Genomic DNA, 24,470 nt, shown 5'->3' with positions numbered 1-24,470 from the left:
TCTAGAAAGCATTTGCAGCTTCACCAAGTAGGTCTTTGTAGATATTAGAGCTTCTGTGAAAAGGGGCAGAGCTGCATCTTTGCTGAATGAAAACTTTGATTTTTGTAAAGCCAGAATTACAAAAGGATTTGAAAATGGAGGGTCTTTGTACTCGGGGTTTATGTTTCCCACTTCTGAGCCTAGATTTCACCACTGCCAAGCCCATGAGAAGCCTCCCACAATGCTCAGAGGAGGAATGAATGAATTCCAGCCCAAATGGCAGGAATGAAACTTGTTTTTTTTAATTTTATTTTGTTCCTGGCCTTCACAATACAGAACATATTTTTTTGTGAGACATTGATGCAGGTAAAATTTGAGGAACCAGGAAGAGAACGTAAAAGTTAGCAGCTGGAGTTTAATCAGGATCAATATGGTAGGATTAATTAAGTCCAGTGACGGTATGAAAGTTCGTTTCACCTTGGGAAATCTCACCTGTCTCAGCATGAGGCTTCATTTATGATGTATTTCCTAAGACAAGGCTTTGCATGATAAGATTAAGCATATAATAAATACTGCCTACGTAGTATTTTCCTCAATAATGAGTTTAACCCTTTGTTCACTGCAACCTGCTGCCATGTAACCTTCCTCTTTGTGAAAATGAATACTAATTATAATTATAAACAATTCTTCTCATTATGTTTCCATGGATGGCATCTTTTATAGCTTGCTAATTATAAGCACACAGAACTGAAGTGCTTGAAGTTAAATAATGTAAACAGGGTTGTAATAGATTTTGATGTTGAATACTTTTATTAATTGTTAATTAAAATTTCTCAAATCTCTACCCAATTAATCCACTTAATTTATTGGATATTGTAATAACTCTTACTCCATACTTACAGGTTGGTACTTTGAGAATGTTCTTTTTATTCTCTTTAAGGATTGTCTTCCTAAATAACACATACAGACTTACAGTACTATACTAAACCAGAAGATATAGCAATTGACCATTCAACATTGTATTAATCAAAAATTGTTCGGAAATGACCAGAATTATAGTCTTAAAGTTAGAACGAATCTCACACTCAGATGTGTGAGTTAATTCACTTCCACTCAAACAGTCATTTCACTTCTGGTTGGACACGTAATCAGTCCTACCCATTTCTCTATTTGGATGATTCTAATTATGAAAAAGAATTTCCCAGTACTTTCCCCCATTTGTGCAAACTCCCATGTCTGGAATGACCGAGAATAAGTTTACATCTGTTTCCGTAACAATGCCCTTGAGGTATATAAGACATCTAGTGTGGCCATTCTAACTCTTCTCCTTCACATGATAAATTGTCTCTACTTTCTTCAACTACTCCTCAAGTGCTTAGGCCTTACCGCCCTTTTCTAGACTCGTGGAGCTTTTACCTCGGCAATAAAGGTAAACATTAAATACATACGAGTAATTATACTACTAAGAGTAATAATACTCTCATCGTGGAAGGAAAAAATACAGGTTTATAGGTAGGGACGGAGGTAGGGGAGGGGGCTAACGTAGCCCAGGTCTATAATATGCTCCTCAGATGAAGAATACAACTAAGACTGAAAGGACAACAACTTGAAGCTGAACGGCACCCACCACAACTAAGACTGAAGGGACAACTTGACTTGAAAAAAAAAGTCCTGGAAATACATACTGTTCCCCAATAAAGTCCTGTTCCCCATACCCAATAAAATCTTTAAAAAAAAAAAAAAAAAGAATACAGACGTAGTGCCCCATCCCACATTCCCAACCCTCTTACCCTGTTCTAGTTTTCTCCCGTAACATTGCATCTTCTAGTGTACGGTACAATTTGTTTATTATTTTACTGTCTCCTTTCATTTAAATCTAAATCCCACGAGAACAAGATTGTTTTTGTCCATTATATCCAGTATCTAGTATCTTGCACATGCTGGTCACAGAGTAAGCACTCAGTAAATACTTGTTGAACAATACTTACAGGTATGGCTATTCAGTTACCTCCCAGTCCATCTCTCTGTACTACCAACCAATTCATACGTTTCCATCTCACCCACTGGGGGATCTTATAAGACCCTGACAAATGCCTTGCAGAAATGCAGATGCATTATGTGTAAGACCATGGGAAATTGTAGCGAGAACATCATCTGGTCTCTGTGAACTCATGTTCGCTCCTAGTAATCATTGCTTTTCTAAGTACTAAAATACTCTATATAATTCTAAAATACAGTAATTGTTCATGTTTAGCGATCAGCTGTTATGCGGAAGGCACCCTGCCAAATGCCTTATGGGTTTATGAATATATTCCCTTCATTTAGTCCTCACGTTTGGTAGGGACTGTTAGTATCCTTTTTTTTGTAAATGGATATCTATCTAGAGACTTAGGTAACTTCCCCTGGGGGGACACGTGTGACAAATGGCAGGACTGGATTTGTGAAAGCCCGTGCTCCTGGCTACTGCACCATACACCACTGCTGTGATTTGGGGACCTTAGAACATACTTTATAGTGTGGGGACCCTCCCTCAGGAAGCGCTAGAGCATTTGCCTTTTCCTGATATGGCCATGATTTCTTTAAGATGGCGGGTCTGTGACCCCATCAGCAACTTCCTTTGTTGCCATTAGTGCATTTTTTTCTGGGGCTGCCATGTAAAGTGGTTAAAAGCACTCTCTTAGTATTGTCACCTAACTGGGGTGTAAATTCTCTCTCTATTCTGTTCTTTATAACTTTGAAGATGGTTTATTGGTGTGAAGGCAGAAGCATAATAAAAGTTGAATCATGCTTTTTTCTGTCATCTCTTGATTTTGTGTCGTTTCACAATACTCCATCCACCTAAGCAGTGGCCTTGTCTTACTCTTTACACTACCTTACAAATTTTTCAAGTCCCCTCTCTGGTTGCATGTTACGTAAATCATCTGTATCATTTATTTCTTTACGATTGGTAAGTTTATGGGTGTCCTTTTGCTTTAGCCTAAAGGAAGGAGTTTCTAAACATCACCTACATTCCCAGTACTAGAAATCGAGTCCATAAACAAACACTGCACATTAATCATTGGTCATTGGTCATTGTGTCAGAGAGGAGGCTTAATAGATAACTGAGTGATTTTTTTTTTTTTTTTGCCTTTTCTGTAGACCTTTAATCCATAATGATAGAGGGGACATAACCTTGACTAATTTTCATTCACACTTTCTGACTTAATTTGACTGCTCTTGTTGGTGTTTATCACAAAATGATCATTTTTTCATTAAATCATTCCAACATAATCTTGGCTGTGTTTTAATTAGACTTCCAGTTTGTTTTAATAAACATAGTTAAAAATTTGCTCCATTGCAAAGAGGCATTCTTGGTACAGAAATTTGCCTTATGACTAATTCCACACTGTAACAATCTACTGAGAAAAGTCAAAGAAGCCAAAGGCTGTGGAATCAAAAGGTGACCCCACTCCTCCGGGTACGTGGAGGGTCTTGCACAAGCAGATAGGTAACATGGAAGAGGGAGTGTCTGCAAGCTATCAGCATGGGAGCTTGCCATAAGCACCACAGCAGTTACAATGTGGCATTGATTTCTTATCAAACTTTTGGTTTTGTAAAACTTTGGTTTTTCTGGCTGTGGATTGCAGTCCAAGGGATTTTGTGATAATAGTGAGGATATGAAGATAAGAAAAGGGGTCTTGCCGTGGGCCTCAGGCAGAGGCTTTGGAGTAGGGATAATAGACAGTCCGCCCTCTTTATGATAGGGGCCTGGGAGCTGATGTGTCTCTCCTGTCCCTGGATATCAACCACCAGAGCATTGCTTTTTCTGTTGGCGTTTTATGTGAAAATTCAAGGGTCAGCCAGTCCATCCAGGGGCCTCTGAGGCCTGGCCTGTTAGAGGAAAGGGCAAGTGTGTGGACCAATATCCAGGTTCAGCCCCAGGTACCCCAACTTCCACAGGTGAACAAACTCACTCTGCCTTACACTGGGGACATGTACAGGTATTGAAGGAACTGAGCATTTTATGGGAGTGGAAGGGAAAGGGTAAGATCCATTCCCACTATGACGGTTCTCCTTCCAACAAGCCAGCAAATACGTCCCAAGACTAACAGTAAAGCTACACCAGCAGAGTCAAGAATGAAAATTCTATAAATATACACAGAAAAATAATAAAAAGAAGAAAATCTTTAAGTGTAGCATTGTAGACTGATTTATTTAAAAATAGAAAACTTGGAGTGTTAAAAAATTCTCACCAGCCAATAAAAATAACCACTTTCTCACTCGTGTTTCCCAGTGCTACACACTCCCACCTCTCAGGTAAGCCCTCTCCCCTGCACCCCAGCTGATTTCAGCTGGATTTCTTTATTCAGCATTTATTTATAGCCTGTCTCCTCAGAGAGCCTACAGAAAAACAGGTAATGTCGGCCACACACAGAATGAACTCTATTCTGGGAATCAGACCGACCTGACATCTTTTTGGAAAGGTGAGATGATAATGGAGGGAAAGTCTCATAAGAGCCTCACATAGTGTTAAGGGTTATTTGTGAGTCTGTCCTTCATTTCTTTTAGCAAAATGCTGAAGTAAAATTGATAGAATGTGCCAAAGAGAATATTGTCAAATACGTAGCACCAGTTTTACCATTTTCAGTAGTCACTTCAGCTTATGGCTGAAAGAGAATTGATTATCTGTCTTACCATGGGACACAAATTAGAGCAGGCCTCAGCATCTTTAATTAGTTAATTTTTAAAGCCCCACTGGGTTAGTCTCTCCATCCCGCAAGCTTTTGTGTTGAGAATTTCACGATCAAAAAAGCAAACCATGTTCCCAATTCTAAATGATAATCAGATGTGTTTTTCCAGAACACCCTTTCTCCATCATTTAAGAAAAGAAACGGATATGTGGTCAGCCTATGGGCAAGCCTTCTGCTTCCTACACATAACATTATTTATTAGATTACAGAGATGGGGTGCAGGACGGGATTCAGGAAAATGTTAAACAGGAAATGGTCCGGTTTAGTCACCTCACTGATGTCCGCCTGTCAAGTGAGGCTTAGATAATGTCAGATCAGCATCGTCTCTCTTGCCTGAGCCCGCGTGGTCTTCCTCTTGCTAAAAGTAATGCACAGTTGTAGATGAAGGAACAGGAAGAGGTCTTGAAGTGTTCTTGTCAATGTCAGATTACAAGTGGGAAGCATGTGTTCATTATTACTGTTTTGTGGTTTCTTTCCCCAGCATTGACAGGACACTGTGGAAGATGGCCCCAGTACACAGTGCTCGGGCACTTTATTGAGACATGACCCTGCGGAAAAGCACTCAATATCAATTAGTGATCAGGATGTGAAGCGACTGTCTCTGGTTCTAATCCTTTTATGCCGTCAATAGCTTTTTGACAAGGTCAGCGCACTGACATACCACTTAACTTTCTGAAAACCAAATACACTTTTCACCACAAGCTCTGATTGAGATCACTGATTTTCCTTATAAAAATAATAACATAATTGAAAGACCTTGTCCTATGGCTAAGAATCTGATAGAAAATCGATTATTAACTCTTTAACAACATTGCCTGTTGCTAGAAGGCTAATACTTATTCTCTAATTGACAGATACCAATGTGGAGATTAGGGAAGTCATATAACTTCCTAATGGCTTCTGTAATCATGGGTATAAGCTTAATTTTTATGAAGTAAATACATGTTGATGTTCTAAGAATTGGTCTTTAAGATAACTGGTGATTTTTTTATTTTTTATTTTTTTGATAAAGCAGGCATCCCTGTGTCATGTAGATGACCAGCCATATTACTTTTTAAATAGTCTTTGTTTTTCCTTTCTTTTTCTTTTTTAGTATATTGACTAGCTATTTATTCATTCAACAAACACCATCGAATGCCTACTATATGATACCAAGTAATCTTCTAAGAACGGGTCATAAATACATAAATGAGAGGTACCATATCCACTGTAAAATCTAATACAAATAAGTGATACTCATCATTTTTCTCATTTTGTTCTTTTAGTTCCATGTAGTATTTGTTAATATAAAATCATGTTTGAAAAGTTAATGTAAAGGGGAATTGGGAGAAAGTACTTAAGGGGCACAGAGGTTTGCTTTGGTACAGGAGAAATGTTTTGGAACTAGAGGTGATAGTAATTCACAGCATTGTGAATATATTAAATGCAACTGAATTGTACACTTTAAATGGTTGCTTTTCTGTTCTGTGGCTTTCATCTCAATTTTTTTTTTTTTAAGTTAATGTAGTTTGTGGTTGGTTTCTCTTGATATATTTATTTGGCTTTGTATTATATGTAAGAGTTGGAAGGTGTTTGAGAAGTCTAGCTCAGTTCCTTTCAGGTATTTTTTGTATTTTTCAGTAGAATTTGACGTTTTTGTTGAACATTTGTTTCTTTTTAAAGTTATTCCTCATTTATTTTTCTTGATATTGTAGGTGGGATTTTTTTTTTCATACTTTTAAATTGTTTTTTGCTACTATACAGAAGAGCTATTGAGCTTGGACTGTTTGGTTTATATCCAACCACTTTTTTAACCTCCCTTTTTAATAAGAGTAACAGTGGAGTCTTTTGGATTTTTCTAGGTATATGTTCAAAAATTTGCCAAACTGAGATGATCCCAGTTTTACGTTTTCCTTAGTGGCACAATATTTTAAAAGGGTCTTAATATTAAGTATTAAACCATTTTTCCATTCCTGAGGCAAATTTCAGTAAATTCCTACTACTTCTTATAATAGTCTATTGAATTATATTTACTAATAACTTTTGAGGATTTTACATTTATCTTCATAAGGAATATTGTGGGGATAGAGTCCCAGAGAGCAGTTTCCAGGCTCTCAGCCTCATGTGGAAAGGTGCTGGCTTGGGTAGTAGATGGCCATCAGCTGTAACTAGTTGGCCATCAGCTATACCCTGTTATCCCTTGGCCACTGATATGACTGCCGTGGCTGAGCTAGCGAGCACGGATTGCAGTTAGCAAGGAGTTGGTTGGTTGGTTGGCAGAGAAGCGGACGGCAGGTTGCGGATCGTGTGGGTCCTGCTTCCTGTGTCTCCAACCCAGCCGCCAGTGAGAATACAGTGGTATGACTCCCCTATCTGTGGCTCCGTGGGTGTTCCTTTTTGGCCTCACCATATCCTACATTCTTGTGCAGGGAGCAGGACCAGAGACCCTGCATGACAGATACTGATTTATTCTCTTACGTTAGGTTTTTATAGTAATTTAATGAAATAAATCACATAGCTTTCCATTACTTTCTACTATATGGGAATTTCTACTATATGGGAATTTCTACTATATGGGAATTAGTTCTCCCTTTATTGTTTGAAATACTTCATGCTAAAATTATCTGGCTTGAAGCCTTATTTAAAGATATTTTTCATTTAATTTAATCTGCATTCTCAGGTTTATAGGTTTAATCTCATTTTTCTTTATTTCATATGTAATTTTTTTTTCAGAAAGTTGCCAACTTCATCAAAATTTCTCATTTATTAGTAGCTCTATTTTAATATTAATATCAATGTCTTCTTATAATTATCATTTCCATTTATTTTTCTCCTTATATCAGAGATGTTTATTTGAGCTTTTTATTGAACAGATTTTTAAGTAACTTTCTACTGTTTTGGGTAGCGTATTCTGTTTTGGTTTTTAAGAAATTATATTTTGGCTTTATAAATTCTACTTAAAAATATTTCATTAGTTTTCCCTATAGATTTTCTTCATTTTGTATGTCTCTTTTGATTTTAAATTTCTTAGCACATGAATTTCATTTCAAAATATAGTGAAAGAGTTTAGTGTATTAATTTGCCTCTAAGAATATCTTTGGGGGCATCCCATGATTTTGTTCTACAGTATTTTACTTTTATTTTTCCTGGAAATATAGAGAGTTATTTATAAATGTGTGGTATTTATTTTATTCTAATAATTCTAGGAGATTTTTATTTTCTACACCGTGTTTAAATCATAGCTTATTGTTTTGATAACTTGTGGTTAAAGAGTCTATGCTATAAAACAGTTACTTTTTGGAATTTTTTTGAAGCTCTTTTGTAGCTGAGTATGTGACCACTTCAGTAAATATCATGCGTGCTTGAAAAGTTGAAGTTTCTTCATAGCATTCTAAGTTCATTATATCTATCAACTTAGCCCTATTTAATTTCATTTTTCAAATTTTCTATCTTCTATAGTTTTGTTTTGGGGTTTTTTTTGGGGGGGTGATCTTTTGTCTATTAGGAAAAATAGGGGTGGGTTAAAGACTTCCAGCTGTAATAATTCTATTTCTCTTCCTTTTTCGTAGCATACCTTATTCTTATGCTTTATTAATGCCCTATTTTCACTCATTCTGCATTGTGCTCTCCAATTATTTTTTTTTGCTATGAAATGTCCTTTAGTTAATATTAATATTACCATCATCTGCTGTCATTCTGTTTACATTTTTATGACATCCCTTTATACATCTTTCTTTTATGATATTATTTTTTGGCTCATTTTTTTCTCTCAATGTATAAATGTCAAGATGGTGGTGGTGACAGTAGGATCAGAGAGGAAGAGATAGATGTGAGTGGCAGGGCAAAAGGTGACCCCATGGGCCAGGCTGATTTGGGAAATAAGGACGGGGACTGATGAGGGATGAAGCCAGGCGTCCAGCTTGGGTGATTGGGAGCAGAGTGAAGCGCTTGGAAAGGGATGTGTTAGGCTGGGTGTAAGACAGGCTGAATTTGGAAGACAACTGGCTGGCTGCCTTCTTGTCCACAGGGGACCCTACCTTCAGTTGAGGCTGGGGACACAGTCATTGAATGGGGCTTCGCACAGAATTATGATAACCCCCGAATTTGAGCTGAGATCCTCACTGAGTTTGAGCTCAGAATCTTGCTCACTGCTTTGGTGGCATTGATGGCACACCTAATTTCTTTGTATCCCAGTTTTCTTATAAATCAGGAATAGTAAGACTTATTTTAGAATACTTCTGCAGAAGTATTTAAGAATGTGCATGTGATAAACAGTCACTAAATGCTTGAGGGCCTTTTGAGTGCTTGTAGATAAAAGCATGACTTTAAAGGAGTATTATTTTAGAATGAAAGTTCTGCGATAAATGTGCCTGATGAAGAATTAAACTATTTTTGAAAATAGGACCCGTGCGGCATCATCTCCCCCGCAGTGAAATACCATTTCCCACTGATTTGATCAACCTTCTCTCCTTACGCCTTGCTTGGTTCTTCTAATGCTCTGTGCTTGGCATGGTAATTAGGGGCTTCAGTTCTCAGTGACAGGATGCTCCTGGCTACTATTTCTTGAGCTATACATTAAGTCCTCACTTAGTCGTCAATAGGTTCTGTGACTTTAAGCGAAATGGTCTATAACAAAGTTTTACCATAGGCTAATTGATACAAACAAGAGTTAAGTCCCTATGGCATCCCATCAACATTATAACAAAATGATGTGGAACGAAACGACATTATTCAAGGACCCGCTGTACTTAGCTCCTTATATTTTCCTGGCAGAGCGTGTGTTGTGCATTCTTAAGTGGTAGGATTTGGGGAAAGCAGTTCCGTGACAAGGAAACGTGATAGACAAGGCTATAGAGAAGGAGAATCAGCTGGGGTTGCTAGCTTTTAATTGAAGTTTAGTTGGAGGTTCAATGAGGTGAGACTGTTATGACAGATTTCAAAATATAATGATAGCAAAATGGAGTGGGTTCATCAAAGTTGGAGTAAATACAGAGCAACGGCTCAGCAACTCAGCATGAAGCAACAGCTACAAACCTTCAAAAAATACAGAATAATTAAAACTTGCATTGTGCATCCCTCCTTCTCAGTGGGTACCTTTCCAAGGAAAGCAGTAACTTCATTGTGGGAAATATAAACACAAATTTGGAGATGTAAATTACATGCATGTTTTAATCTTGTTCATAAACACTGAGAGTTTTAAAATGTAAATATAATCAAAGTACACCACTGCAGCTGAAACCAGATTGGAGAAAGACCTCAAGAAGGTGAAAGGCCTTCCCCCAGAAACACACCCTGCCCACCCAGTCCTACCCATGTACCCCCTTTTGTGGATTTGGAAAAGAGGTGGTATTCTGTCCTCCGGTTTCTGAGCTCACAAATGCTTGTCTCTCGTTTGTTGATGTCACCAAAGGGACTATATTTTTAACCCTTTCTTTCCACTTCCTCTCCTATCACTTCCCCCTTTGGTCTGAGTGTGTGATATTGGAGCGTAGTAAGATACAGAGTGGCTTAAGTGTCAGAGGATTCCCAGTATGAAAGGGAAGGTGGAAATTTACTATCCAGATTCTCTTATTTCCACACTTTAAGTATGGCAGCGACCTCAAGTTGAGCTGGTTCTAAGGGTTGAACTTAGAGAGCGAGCCTGAGATAGTAGAAAAGTCACTGAAATGTTGTTGCAGAAGTGTGGGGGGATTCTATCTTGACTGCTGCCTCTTGCTGCCAGGATGATTTTGGACAAAGCCCTCTACTTCTCTGGGCCACAGTTTCTCCATCTGTTAAAGGCATTGCGTTGGCCTGAAATGAGCTCTAAGTTTCCTTGTAATTCAAACTTTCTATATACTGTGCCTCTGGCATCCACTCCAATCCAGATGGGGCCCTGGAGATTCAAACTCAATGTGGCACTCTTCTGAGATCCTCAGGAGTCCCAAGGAGTCAGAAATGTTCCAGAGAAGGCACAAGATTTCCCTCTGCCAAGGACTATCCATGCTGTAATTTAAGGACAGAACTTCCCGAGACTGTTGTTGGAAGTCCTGTGTCCTGGCCTCACTTCTCATCTCTCCTCAGCTTTACAAGGGCCCTCCCAGTAGGGAATGACCTGATGTCACCCCAGACCATCAGAGCTCATGGTTGGAGCTACCACTGCGATGACCCAATGTAGTATCCTACGTACTCCAGCTGCAGTGACGTGGAAAGTATTTAACAGGGCACCTGTACTGCATTGCTCTCTCAGTGCATTCCCTGTTCAGAGTAGAGTTGTGGAAATTTATAGGATTATAAGGGGAGATACTCATAAGAGCAATCCGTTGTTTACATAAATCACTTCAAACAAAATTCAAGTGTGGTATTCAGGGGAAGCTTTGCTTTAAGGAGTCAAACCCAACCTTTAATTTGAAGAATGTTTTTAGTGTGTTGTGTACCTGAGTGAGTCCATCAGAAGAACATGAAGTCAAATTTTCATTCATTAACTGTTTTAAGATGGAAAATAGGAAGTACATTGAGAATTTAGCATTTGCTCTGCCAGTATGTTACATGGGAAGATAAGGGTTGGGACTTGGAAGTAGGGTAAGAGAAATGGTTATGGGCTTGAGGAAACATTTTTTACTCATTCCCACCACTGAATTCCAAAGGAGATGATTCCAGGGGACCATCAAACCCTCACCTGACAGAATTTACCAGCAGCCTTGGGGATAGTTGCCTCAGGCTGCCCTGGAAAGGAAGCAGGTTAGGGGGGCGGTTCCCAAAAGAGCTCTCTGATGCTATTGGATTCAAGTGTCAGAATAGTGACATTTCCAGAGCAGTCCTGGGATAAGTCATTGGGGATGGGACTGGGGGCTTATTTAGATGTTTGTCGCCAAACTGGAACTTTTAGGGAAACAAAAGGAGGGATGGCTGTAAGAAAGGGTAATGAAATATTAGTAAAAGCGTTTGGGCCTCTTAATTTCATCATAACACCTAACAGTGTTTTCCTTGATTTATAAGGATAGATATGTATGTTGTGTTCGTGAACTGTTAGCAGCAGTAGCTGTGCCTTACACATTTCCTTATTGATCTTTTAATAATGAGTCTAGGATGAAGTAATCTATACAGAGATAATGTTTCTCTTTTAACTAAAACCTACCCGATAATCTATTAAGAAATAAACTTCACCTAAAAGTTCTCAAACTGTTGGACTAAAGACCTAAGTATAAAAACTCAAACTATAAAACTCTTAAAACATGGGTAAATCTTTGTAACCTGGGATTTGGCAATGTTTTTTTTTTTTTTAGATATGACACCAAAAGCAAAGCAATAAAGACAAAATACAGATAAGTTGGACTTGGTCAAAATCAAAAATTTTGTAGATCCATGAACACTATCCAGAGAGTGAATATACAACCCACAGAAGGGAAGGAAATACATCCAAATATCTGATATCTGATAAGGCTCTAATATCCAGAATATATAAAGGACTCTGGCAACTCAATAGTAAAAAGAGACATAACCCAATTAAAAACGGGCAAAGGCACTGAATAGACAGTTCTCCAAAGAAGATATAAAGATGGCCAATAAGCACATGAAAAGATGCTCAACATCTCTTGTCATTAAGGAAATACATATCAAAACCACAGTGAGCCACATGCCATTTCATACCCACTAGGATGGTTACTATCAAAAACATAAACAGAAACTAACGTGTTGGTGAGGGTGTGGAGAAATTAGATGCTTCATACATTGCTGGTGGGAATGTACAATGGTATAGGCAGAGTGGAAAACCGTTTGGCAGTTCCTCAAAAACCTAAGCATAGGATTGTCATATGAGCCGCCAGTTCAACTCCTAGTTATATACTCAAAAGAACTACAAAAGAAGTTGAAAGGTGTTCAAACAAAAACTTGTACACAGATGTTCACAGAAGTGCTACCACAGTAGCCAAAGTGGAAACAACCAAAATGCCTACCCACTGATGAATGGGTATGCAAAAGGTGGTATGTCCGTACGTTGGAAAATTATTCAGCCACGACACGGAGTGAAGTACTGGTACACGCTGCCAACATGGATGAGCCTTGAAACATTATCCTAAGTGAAACCAGCCAGACGTAAAAGGCCACATGCTGTGCAATTCCATTTATATGAAATGTCCAGAATAGAGACAGAAAGTAGATTAGTGGTTACCAGGGACTGGAGAGAGAGGGGATTTCTTGCTTAATGGACATGGTATCTCAGGGTGATGAAAGCCTAGGATGTCATGCTGAATTGTGGTCAATGTCATTGAATTAAAAAGGCCAAAAGGACTGTCTCCCTGAAACCCCAGTAGACGCTTCTACCAGCCAAAGTTGATTTTGTGTCCCCACAAAGCCACCTCCTGTACTCCAGGCTGTGTAACCCGCAGTCACCACACAGCGTCTCTGGAACTCACATGGTTCCCCAGAGTCAGCTGTGACCTGAAGCCACCATTCCTCAGAGCCCTTGACATCTCCACCGCACAGGGCAGCGTGGTTACAGAGCAGGTGACTCTGGAGGATCGCACCCAGCATGCGATGCGAACGTCGAGAGGATGTTTCTCCTTTGGTCTTTCGGGTTTGGGCCCATCAAACCAGTAATTCTAGGCTTTGAGGACAGTGGAACTAGCAGAATTTTCCTTAAGCCATAGCAACCCTTGTATATGGCAGGCCCTTGTATGCATTTGGTGGGTGAACTGGATCCATTTCTACACTTTGCTGGAGCCCAAGGTGAACAGAACTCAGACCTGCTTGTCATACTCATACTCGTAGGTGCCTGCGCGGCTTAGCATCGACGTGGTTAAAGGACCCAGAACTGATCTCTGGGGCGTGTGCGGTGCTCCTGGCTGAGCTGCCCACGGTGCACAGTGCGGGGAGGGGAGCAGTCAGCCACGATGGGAGCTGTCCCATTAAGGAAAGGAGCATAGTTTAGCCATTCCCCAGTCCAAAGTCTATTAAGTTTGGAAGCTTGTGTGTCATGTTTTCTTTGAATTCATAAAGGAGGTCTGTCAGGCTTAATTTGTTTTTCCTTTGCTTTCAGGAGAATAGATCTGGAGAAACCAACAGCTGTGTGGAAGAAATAATCCGGGTAAGAATACTGTTTTACAAATTTTAGCAACTGGTTGGACATAGATCCAAATAGAAAGGAGTCATGTGGCTGCGTTGTCAAAGGGAGCCCGGTGTTTGTTTGTTGTCCAACATTTACCTTTCCTGAGGGTAAGCACGTGAGTTGCCTAAATGACGCTTTATAAAACAACACTTCTTTTAAGAAGTCTACGCCTCAGCCTGGTGCCTTTGCATGGGCTGAGGTGGCACCGTGTTACAGGGACCAGTGGAATGTCCCCATTAATCACTCTGCTACTGGGACGCATCCTTTAATAGTCCGCTTTTCAGTCAGGCAGGGTGGCCTTGTTATTTTTTCTCCTGAACTTAATTCAACTCAGAAGCACTCTGACAAAGAGGTGTCTCGCCATCTGAAAATGTATTTCTCTATTGTTTTGCATGTTATTATTTTGCCTGTTACTCTTGTAAGCTCGGCCTTTTCATCATCATCATCTCTAGTGGATCCCCTCCGTGAGCCATTTCACACCCAGATTCACTTAGGTCAGGCTGTTCTGCTATGTTAATGTAAGACCCGGTCTTATTTTACTATAAGACCAGGTCTTATATAATGATATAATATAATATAATATAATATAGTATAATATAATATAATATCATTATAATATAATATAATACCCAGTCTTATTTTGCTATAAGATTGGGTCTTATATAATATAAGACCAAGTCTTATATTAATTTTTGCTCCAAAAGACGCATCAGAGTTGATTATCCAGCTAGGTCTTATTTTCAGGGAAACAGGGTATTGTATTTTATATCTATATTATCTCTATCCTGGGACTTTGTTTCAGATTAAACAACAGGTAGTGTAAAATGCTGATACTGTATGTTTTTCCTATTTTTCTCCTTCAACATACTTTCATGTTTGGTTCCAAATATTCAATGTTTAGGCCATCTGCCTTTGATTGATTATGGTGTTTAGGTCTACAGAATGATAATACCAGAGCACACCAATCCCTTCTTTAGTGTTGCTATTTAAAAAACCCTAATGCTCCTTATCCTTTCTTACCTTTCCTGAGGCTGTAGAAGAATCTGTCATTTGACCTTTCTTCTCCATATTCCAAGCAGAGCTTGAAGTTTGAATAAGAGCTTGAGTAACTCATGTACCAAAATTATATCATTTAGGTAATATAAAATTCACCTAATTAGAATAAAACTGAATGCTGCTGCCAGCACTTTAAAGCATTATTTCTTTTTTCTTAAGAGAGCTGATGGGAACCTCACACACCCCTGGCCCCCTTCCTATCTTCCCATGATGCTGAGCCCTAGTACATCACACCACTGGTCTGCCATTGCCACAGTGCGCCTTGAATCAGGCGTGGAACTGAAGGGAAAGCCTGGACCAACCAGATAACCGACTTATGTCCATAAGCAAGGTTAAGGGTAGTGGAGATGACAGCTTCATTAGAAGATCACTGAGCTCTCTCTAAGCTTCACTCTTCGTGGAGCCCATGAGGAGTGGTCTAGGATGGGAGGTACTATAGACTTGGAGGCACAGAGGTGATGGTGGTGCTGGTATTATCCAGATGAGCCTTTTCCTCTCTGTCGTCACCTGTCCTAAGATGCTAGTAGTAGTCCTTGGTATTTAGGGACTTCGTAGAGAATCACGTCAGTGTTCCCAGGTTTGCCTGGACTGTTTTTTCTGGCTGACCCTGCCTCACTCACACCCATCATTCTCCAAGATCATCTTCCCCTCTTTTCCTAAGCATGTCCTGTCCTCCAAACACAAGCACAGGGCTCCTTCTCAGCTACAGCCTATTGTTTCTGTTGTGTATCTGTCACACATCAGTATTCCTTCCACATTGTGGCTCCTGTGTCTGTTATTTAGAGTTCACAGTTTTGTTAAGAGAATAAACGGGTGAGTGATTGAAAGAACCCTCTAGAGCAGAAGGATGAGTATCATTCTGATAGCTCACAAACATTTCATTTGCTGTAAATCGTGGACACGATGTACTGGTCTTTTTAGCACTGGGTTCCCATGGACAGTCTTTGTGGAGCCTGACTTTCCTTACCAGTTTCTCCCCTGTGATCGGCTGAGTAGCCAAGTTCGTCAGAGGTTCTTGTTACGTTGTAGCCATTGTATTTAAGTGGCTTTCTGTTGATACCGAGGAAGAGCAGCATCACGAAAAATGCCTGCAAATGATAAGAATTGAGATATTCATTTAGCAAGTACTAGCATGCCCTTTCCACGTGGTAGATACTGGAAGAACAGTAGTGGGCCAGACAGACGTGACGCCCTCTACGAGCTGACAATGTGCCGGAAGAGATAGACACTAACATTTTAAAAATCGTATAAACAAATGTATAATTTTGTTTGCAATCTCAGGGTTTTATGAGAGCTTACTGTAGGGTTCATGACCTAGTTTGGGGTCAAGAACAGTTTCCCTGAGGAAGGGACATTTGAACTATATTTGGAGGATGAAGAGGAAATCAACCTCAGTAGAAGACTGGTGAGGGTTCCAAGCAGGGGAAATAGAAGAGTTTGGCTTGTGGACAGAGAAAGCCAGAGTGGCTAGAGAATAGGTGGATAAAGCCAGGCAGGAGAAGCCGAATATGCTGTGCCTTCTCGGCCATGTTCCAGATCCTGTAAGCACAGGGAGCCCGTGAAGGATTTGACCAGTGAGGAGTGTGGTCAGATTGGCAATTTCAATGCACAGCTCTGGCTGCTATGGAGAGTGGATTGAGGGGAAGAGGGAAGAAGAATGAGGAGCGGGAGGCTGTTGCCTACGTCCAGATGAGAGATGCTTTATGGGATCCTCACAGACAGGGGAACATTCAGGGGAATACTGCTTTGGAGGGTGGGAGGGAAGAGATCGTAAATTCATTTCTGGATATGTTGAGTTTGAAGTACCTTTGAGACAGACGTTCCAGTAACTTGGAGAATGTAAATGAACATCCATACGTGGGTCTGGAGCTCAGAACATTTTTGACTATAAGCCAACATTTTGGATTAATTAACATGTTGGTAATAAAACCATAGAAATGAGTAAGTTTGCCTAGAAAGAGATTAGAGAATGAGAGCAGGGGAAGTCTTAATTTCATCATTTAAAGGCCAGTGAAAGGAAACTCCACTGGACATAAGAGGGAGTGACTAGAGGAGCTGAGGGAAAATTATGACAGTGAAAAGTCATAGAATCCATGGAAAGAGAGTTTCAAGCTCTCAAGAGTTTCAAACAGTCCTCAGAATTTCTGAGAGAACAAGAGAGACGGGGATCGAAAACCACCTAGTGGATTGGACCACAGAGAGACAAGTCATTGGGGACTTACTTGAGTGCTGGTTCTGTGGAGGAGACTGGGCGGAAGCCAGACTTGAGAAAATGGAGTCACTGAGTTCAGAGACCTCGAGGTGTGTGAGGAAAGGTCATGGGTCCCATTTAGGTCCCTTTTCGTTTGCAGTAAATCCTACATACAATAACAACTACCAAATGATAAAGAGCTAACATTTATGATGCATGAGACACTTAAGTTCCTTGCATGTGTTAAGGCATTGAGCCATCACAGCCGCCTGAGGGGCAGACACTCTTAGCATCCCCATTTCACAGAGGAAGAAACTGAGGCAAGAAGTTAAATACAGCTTGTCCAAGGTCACAGAGTTGGTAAGAGGTAGAGCTAGGATTTTAACAAACACCATCTGGGAGCAGCACCCTTTGTCTCTAACGACTATGCTGTTTTATTAAATTAGGAGCCCTTCTCCCCCCACCCCCACTCATTAATGGATCCACCGAGGCACCCTTTTGCTGTGAATAGGAGATTTCCCGTTTCCATGTGTTTATGATTTGGAAGCGCCGGGTCACGCATTTGTGCACTTGAACTCAGAGAGTTTTTATGGCTAGCGTTACCAACCTCACCTGAAACTTCTTTTTCTCTCCCGTCTCTTATTTTTGCTGAGGTGACTGTTTTCAAGTCATTTGAATATTACATTATGTTCTCAAGTGTAATTATTTTTTATTCTTACTTGGAGAATTTTGATCCTGGGACCTAATAAATCTGTGTATTATTGCAAAATTCACTTAACCGAGGGAGAAATTATAACTGAGTTCTGTGAAGATGGGCGATTAGGGCTGGAAGCCCTCACAGCTGACATATGTTTATAACAGACAGCTTTCTAAGTTACACAATATTTCATCCTTAAAGTTCCAGCACTGTAGTACTTAGGTGCTTTTCGTAGCATTATCCATTAACGTAGAACGGCATTAACATTTGTTCAGCAAATAAAATCCATTTACAACTTAATGGGGTTGTGCAGGGCTAGAATCCAGGATGCACACATTTTATGCAAGACAGCTTTCCATGGCAGTTTTGTTGAGGGGCAGCACGCATGCCAGAGCCAGGCTTTGTGATAAGAGACCAGCGCTTGAGATTCTGGTTTGGACTTAAGGGACAAATTTAGAGACAATTTCTGTGCAACATCTGAGCAAATTGCCTTCTTGGCTTTCATCTTTACTTACTAAGTTAATGCCAATGTCCTGTGAAATATTCATAGTGAATCCGTATCTATATAGACTTGCGTTTCTGTTTATGTGAAAGGGGTAACTGGTACTTGTTTAAATCCTAGCGACCCAAACCAGGTTCCTGGCACTGTAATTGAACGGACTTCCAGCAGATAAAGGGAGCTCCTTTTCCTTGGTTTTCTAGAAACTAAGGAGCCTCCTGGGCAAGAGTCCAGTGTGATTGTGGGAGACCTGGGAGTGAGGAGAGAATTGAGAGCCCTGTCACGTAAAATGCACGTCACTGTGCCCCCCACCCCCACCCCTCGCCATGTGTTCAGACCCTAGATGGTGAGCCAAGGGGAACCATGTGCTTAAATGTCTGCTCCTTAACCCAAGTGAAAATATATTAGCCACTCTAGAGAAGGGAGAGAACAAAGAGTGCACTTGTTTTAAGTGACCTATTTGGGACATTTGCAGAACTGGACCTAGGTCAAATCTCCCCTGCTTCAAACCAGACAGGCTTCTTCTAGCTCCTACTCATGGCTTTATGAATTACCGTATTTTGCCGTATATAATGCATACTTTTTTGCCTAAATTTGTGAGGGAAAAATAAGGATGTGCTTTATACATGGGTAGTACTAATTCTGTGTCTATATAAATGTTTTTAATTATTTTATTTATGCCTATGAGTTCAAAGTGGAACTCTAGAAATCAGTAACGATATCTGGAATATGGTAATCAGTTTTGTTGAATTTACGACGAACTTGCAATGACGAAGAGTTCTTGGCCTTCTATGATGTGTAAATATCGTAAATTTGTTACTGGTGCATAAAATTTCATGTACCTTGTATCTGTTCTTATTTTTGTAATTATCTGTGACATAAAATTCCTTGTACCATAATATGTTAAAAAACAAATGTTGAAATTCCTTTATAATACAAAAAAGACAAGTGCCTAAATGTAAACAAAAATTTGAATTAAAAAATTAAAACAAAAGATTTTTTCCCCTGAAAGTTAGGGCCAAAAATGTGGGTGTGCATTATACACCGCAAAATATGGTATGTCATTTGCTTCAAACTGTAGATTTTCCTAGTGACAAAACCAAGCCCATAAGTGGCAAAATCAACCCGGGTGTAACTGTAGAGGAACCCTGTTAATACATCCCATTACCTGTTGTAGTAAAGTAAAATCAAAGCAAAAGTCAACAGGATGTCAGCCTAGAGAAATTCACCGAGCAAAACCGACGCATCTTATCCAAGATAAATTAGCCTTGCTTGGTAGTGTTTTCTTTTGATTTTTCTTTTTTTCTTTTTAATAGATGTTATTATCCTTGTCCTTTTGGCTGAAACCAAAAGCCTCACTTAAATGGCTCCATTTCTGCCTGCCAAAGGCATCCTGGGGCCTGTGAGCATGTCCAACGGCCAGCACTGACGTTTCTGGGTGTTTGGCCGCACTCTGCAGACTTTCTAATGACTCCGAGGTGTTCACTTTCTCACAGACCTGGCACAGAAGGTGGCTGTCATGCAGTATCTGGTCTGAGATGAGAGGTTTTGGGGAGATGGCCAAAGGAACCCCAGAGGTCTGGAAGCCTCTGTTGGAGTGAATGGCTTTGCGTTTCGATATTTTTCTCATTGTAACGTGTACATTAGAAATCACAAAGGCGTTTACACAGCCACGGGGATAGAGACCAAGGGAATGTTAGCAGCCTGAGTGCCTGAAGGTTTCAATATCTTGTCACGAGAGTCAATATTGTAAACTGGAAGAAAGGAAGAGGTTCGTAAAAAATGTTGACCAAAGCTGGATGCCACCGGATACCATGGAAGCCAGTGGCGCCGTGTGCCTCCCGCCTCCTGCTCCACCCAGGCTGGCGAAAACGAGGAGAGGTGCGAGGCAAGTGTGTTGGCTAGACAGGTGGAGTGATGGCCACCATACAGCTTCACAGGTTCTCAAGACGATACTGGGAGAACTTCAGCACTACCTTCAAGGACTGAGGCATTCCACTCACTTGCTTTGTTACGTTTTCTATTGCTCCGCCCTCGGAAGGCACATCAACCAAACAGAGAAGTGGTAAGATTGATTGTAACTTAAAAAGAGTAGATTTACTCAGTGCCTTCGAACACCTGCCAGACACGCAGGAGGGACTCATCCTGTGCTTATGGAGGACGAGTGAGTCAGAGAGAGAACGTCGGGGACAAAACAATGTAGACACAGTCCTCAATGCCAGTCCTCCTTAGAAAGGTGGTTTGCAAAGCCCAGCCCAGCAGCACGAAAGTGCAGAAGGGCGGGACGGAAATGGATAGATGGCACCTTACTGGCACAGAGCACACGTGGTCCATTGGACAACACAGTGTCATCCATTTATTCTACTCAGGTTTCCACGGCAACATTGTAGTAGTTTACTTGTCTATATTTCAGGTAGTCTTCATTTTCAGAAAAATAAGTACTTAAACGGATCATGTAGAAGAAAAAAGTGCAAATTCTTTATCAATAAATGAGGCTCACTATTTACAGTATTGTTTTTATTTTAGTATAGAGAGTTGAAAATATTCATACATGTAAAATGAGAATATCTGGTAATACTTTCAAATGTATGAGTTCCCCAAAGATATACTTAATTTTTAAACTTTTTTCTTCAAATTTATTTTTCAATTACAATTAACATCCAATGTTGTATTAGTTTCAGGTGTACAACATAGTGGTTAGACATTGATATAATTTGCAAAGTGAGCCCCCCGGTAAGTCTAGTACCCACCTGACACCATACACAGCTATTACAATATTATTGACTGTATTCCCTGTGCTGTGCTTTATATCCCCGGGACTATTTTGTAACTGCCAGTTTGTATGTCTTAATCTCTTCCCCTTTTCCACCCATCCATGGGTTCTCTGTAATGAGTTTGATTCTGTTTTTGTTCATTTGATTTTTAGATTCCACGTACAAGTGAAGTCGTATGATATTTGTCTTTTTCTAAGTTATTTCACCTAGCATAATACCCTCTACGTCCATTCAGGTTGTGGCAATTGGCAAGATTTATTCTTTTTTATGGCAGACTAATATATTTTTGTATATATGTACCACCTCTTGTTTGTCTATTCATCTATCAGTGCACACTTACATTGCTTCCATATCTTGGCTATTGTAAATAATGCTGCAGTGAACATGAGGGTGCATATATCTTTTTGAATTAGTTTTCATTTTCTTTGCATAAATACCCAGAAGTGGAATGGCTAGATTATATAGAAATTCTATTTTCAATTTGGGGGGGAAACTCCATACTGTTTTCTATAGTGACCACAACAATTTGCAATCCCACCAACAGTGCACGAGGGTTCCCTTTTCTCCACATCCTCTCCAAAACTTATTTGTTGATTTATTGATGATAGCTATTCTTACAGGTGTGAAGTGATATCTCATTGTGATTTTAATTTGCATTTCTCTGATGATTAGTGACGTTGACCCTTTTTTCACATATCTATTGGCCATCTGTATGTTCTCTTTGGAGGAATGTCTATTCAGGTCCTCTGCCCATTTTTTAATCAGACGGTTTGTTTTTTTAGTGTTAAGGTGTATGAGTTCTTTGTATTTTTTTAATATTAACCCCTTATCAGATGTATCATTGGCAAATATCTTCTCCCACTTAGTATCTTGTCTTTTCCTTTGGTTGATGGTTTCCTTTGCTGTGCAAAAACGTTTTAGTTTGCAGTAATCCCCTTTGTTTATTTTTTTCTTTTGTTTCCCTTTCCCAAGGAGACATATCAAATATATATATATATATATATATATATATATATATATATATATATATATATATATATATATTACTAACAACAATGTCAGAGCATTTACTGCCTATGTTTTCTTCTAGGAGTTTATGGTTTCAGGTCTTACATTTAAGTTGATGGTATAAGAAAATGGTCTAGTTTCATTTTTTCCCCATTATCTGTCCAGTTTTCCCAGCACCATTTGTTGAAGAGTCTGTCCTTAACCCATTGTATATTCCTGTCTCCTTTGTCATAGATTAATCGACCATATAAACATGTGCTTATTTCTGGGCTCTCTATTCTGTTCCACTGATCTGTGTGTCTGTTTTCATGCCAGTACCTTGCTGTTTTGATTACTATAACCTTGTAGAATAATTTGATATCAGCTCTTGTGATCCCTCCAACTTTGTTCTTCTTTCTCGAGATTGCTTTGGTTATTCAGAGTCTTTCGTGGTTCCATATACATTTTAGAGTTTCTTGTTCTATTTCTGTGAAAAATGCCATATGATCTCTTGGTGGGCACTCGATGCTGCTAACCACAGGCTCATGCCTTGGCATCTGACACTACACCTCCTGGGGCTGTCCCCACTTGGGGGGCATTTCATCAGGTCTTCCTCTCCCAGTAATTCTCCCTGAGATTTTGGGCTTGGATCTCTTCTCTCATAGGCTAGTTTCCCGGCGACTGTTAACAACTGTGCCGTGAGGGGTCTCAAGGGTGTGTCACGAGCCCAGCTCTGTTTCCTGACTTTCACACTCTGGTATCCAGCTGTCCCCCCACTGCTCCACCTAGTGTGTCATGGACACCTCCTCCCTAAGGTCACCTCGCCCCTCCCCGACCCTCCCTCCAGCGTGGATTGTCCTCATCACACGGCTGCTCAGGCCTGAGACTCGTCTTCTCCTCACCCTCGCCACATTCAGTTCCTTACCACGTCCGTCAGTTCCGTCTCCCAAGCCTCCCTCAAACCTACTTCTCTCCCTCCCTGTGCCACTCTCCTTGTTCAGCTCACCATCCTTGCCCACATAGATTATTCCGGACACCTCCTCTCTGGCTTCCAGCCTACTCTCTGCCTGCAGTAAGCTCTCTACCATGCAAGCTGTATCAGCTTTCCAAAGCATGTTTATTTAAAACATTTCAATGACTCGCCTGGGCTCAGGGTAGAGTCACATTCCTGAATGTGTCTGCAGAGGCCACACATGCGCCAGCCCTGCCTGTGTTCCAGCCTCGTCTTTCGCCACTGCCCACCTCATGCTTCATACCTCACTTCTAGAAGCATGGTGCCACTGCTCCCTCCCTCACCTCTGGTCTTAACTCACGTTCTCCTTACCCACAAACCACGCTCTGCCTACCCCCAGCCCCCACATTCGGCTGTTTCCTGCTTATCTGCCAAGCCTCACTTGAAATGTCACACCTTCCCTCCAGGAAGTCTTTCTGGTTCCCAAAGTCTGACTTACATGCTTCTGTTCTGTGTTTCCCAGGCACCCTTTATTCTCATTTCATTTCTTACATTGAGTCGTAGTGGTCTTTCTGACCCACATTAAGCTGTTACCGTCTATCTCCAGGAGCTAGCAAAACGACTGGCACATAATAGATGTTTTACAAATACTGAATAAGTGGACGAATAATAATGAATGAATGACTTTGACCTTTTGCTCAATGTCTGTTTCTCCTCTTCAGCCTGTTGTCCTTCTAATCCTCCAACAAAAAAAGTTTCAGGTGTTGTCCGCTTAAAATATCAGCCTCTAAGGACTGCCAAGGCTGGGGTGTTACCCGGGAGCATGAGAACACATTAGCAGTTAGCACAAGTGCGAGAAAGATCGATTCCACCTCCCAACTCCCGAGGGTGGGAAGTGAAAAGGAGTCCGGCAGCTACTGCTGGTGGACACATCGGGAAACTCAGACCCTTTGTGTCTGCCACTTGTATTCTGATTATGTTTCATGAGCCTGAGTTTTTCATTTTGATAGATACTGAGTGTAATGCACAAGTTGGAGAAATCAAGATAATAAATTTGTAGAGATAATTTGGTTAATTACCATGTTGCTGCTACTAGTAGAATTGAGGGCTGGAAGTCAAAGCTGTTTCCACTGCTCATAGGTTCTGTGTAAAGCAGTTCTTGGAACAATGTTACTGACTGTATTCCCTATGATGTATTTACATCCCCCTGACTATTTTCTAACTGCCAACGTCTATTTAAACCCTTCACCTTTTTCACCCAGTCTCCCCCCCCCCCCAACACTCCCATCTGGCAACCATCAGTTTGTTTTCTGTATCTATGAGTCTATTCTGTTTTCTTTGTTCCTTTATTCTATTCTTTAGATTCCACATATAAGTGAGATCATATGGTATTTGTCTTTCTCTGTCGGACTTATTTCACTTAGCATAACCCTCCAGGTCCATCCATGTCATTGCAAGTGGTAAGATTTCATTCCTTTTTACGTCTCAGTAATATTCCCTGGTATATACGTACCACATCTTCTTTATTCAGTGGTTTATTG

The 24,470-nt window shown here is 40.3% G+C and overlaps 1 protein-coding gene across 8 annotated transcripts in view; it reads left to right on the top strand.

Moving 5' to 3' along the window:
- AFF3 (ALF transcription elongation factor 3) overlaps window positions 1–24,470 on the top strand; it is a 543,284-nt gene that overhangs the window by 278,697 nt on the left and 240,117 nt on the right. For all 8 annotated transcript variants that reach the window (XM_074332383.1, XM_074332377.1, XM_074332384.1 and 5 more), the window contains one exon: window positions 13,705–13,752. In XM_074332383.1, coding sequence (XP_074188484.1) covers window positions 13,705–13,752 — 48 coding nt within the window. The remainder of the gene's footprint in view (window positions 1–13,704; window positions 13,753–24,470) is intronic.

The sequence above is a fragment of the Rhinolophus sinicus genome, linkage group LG05, assembly GCF_036562045.2.
Source record: "Rhinolophus sinicus isolate RSC01 linkage group LG05, ASM3656204v1, whole genome shotgun sequence".
NCBI lineage: Eukaryota > Metazoa > Chordata > Mammalia > Chiroptera > Rhinolophidae > Rhinolophus > Rhinolophus sinicus.
This window is presented reverse-complemented; position numbering and strand designations above follow the sequence as displayed.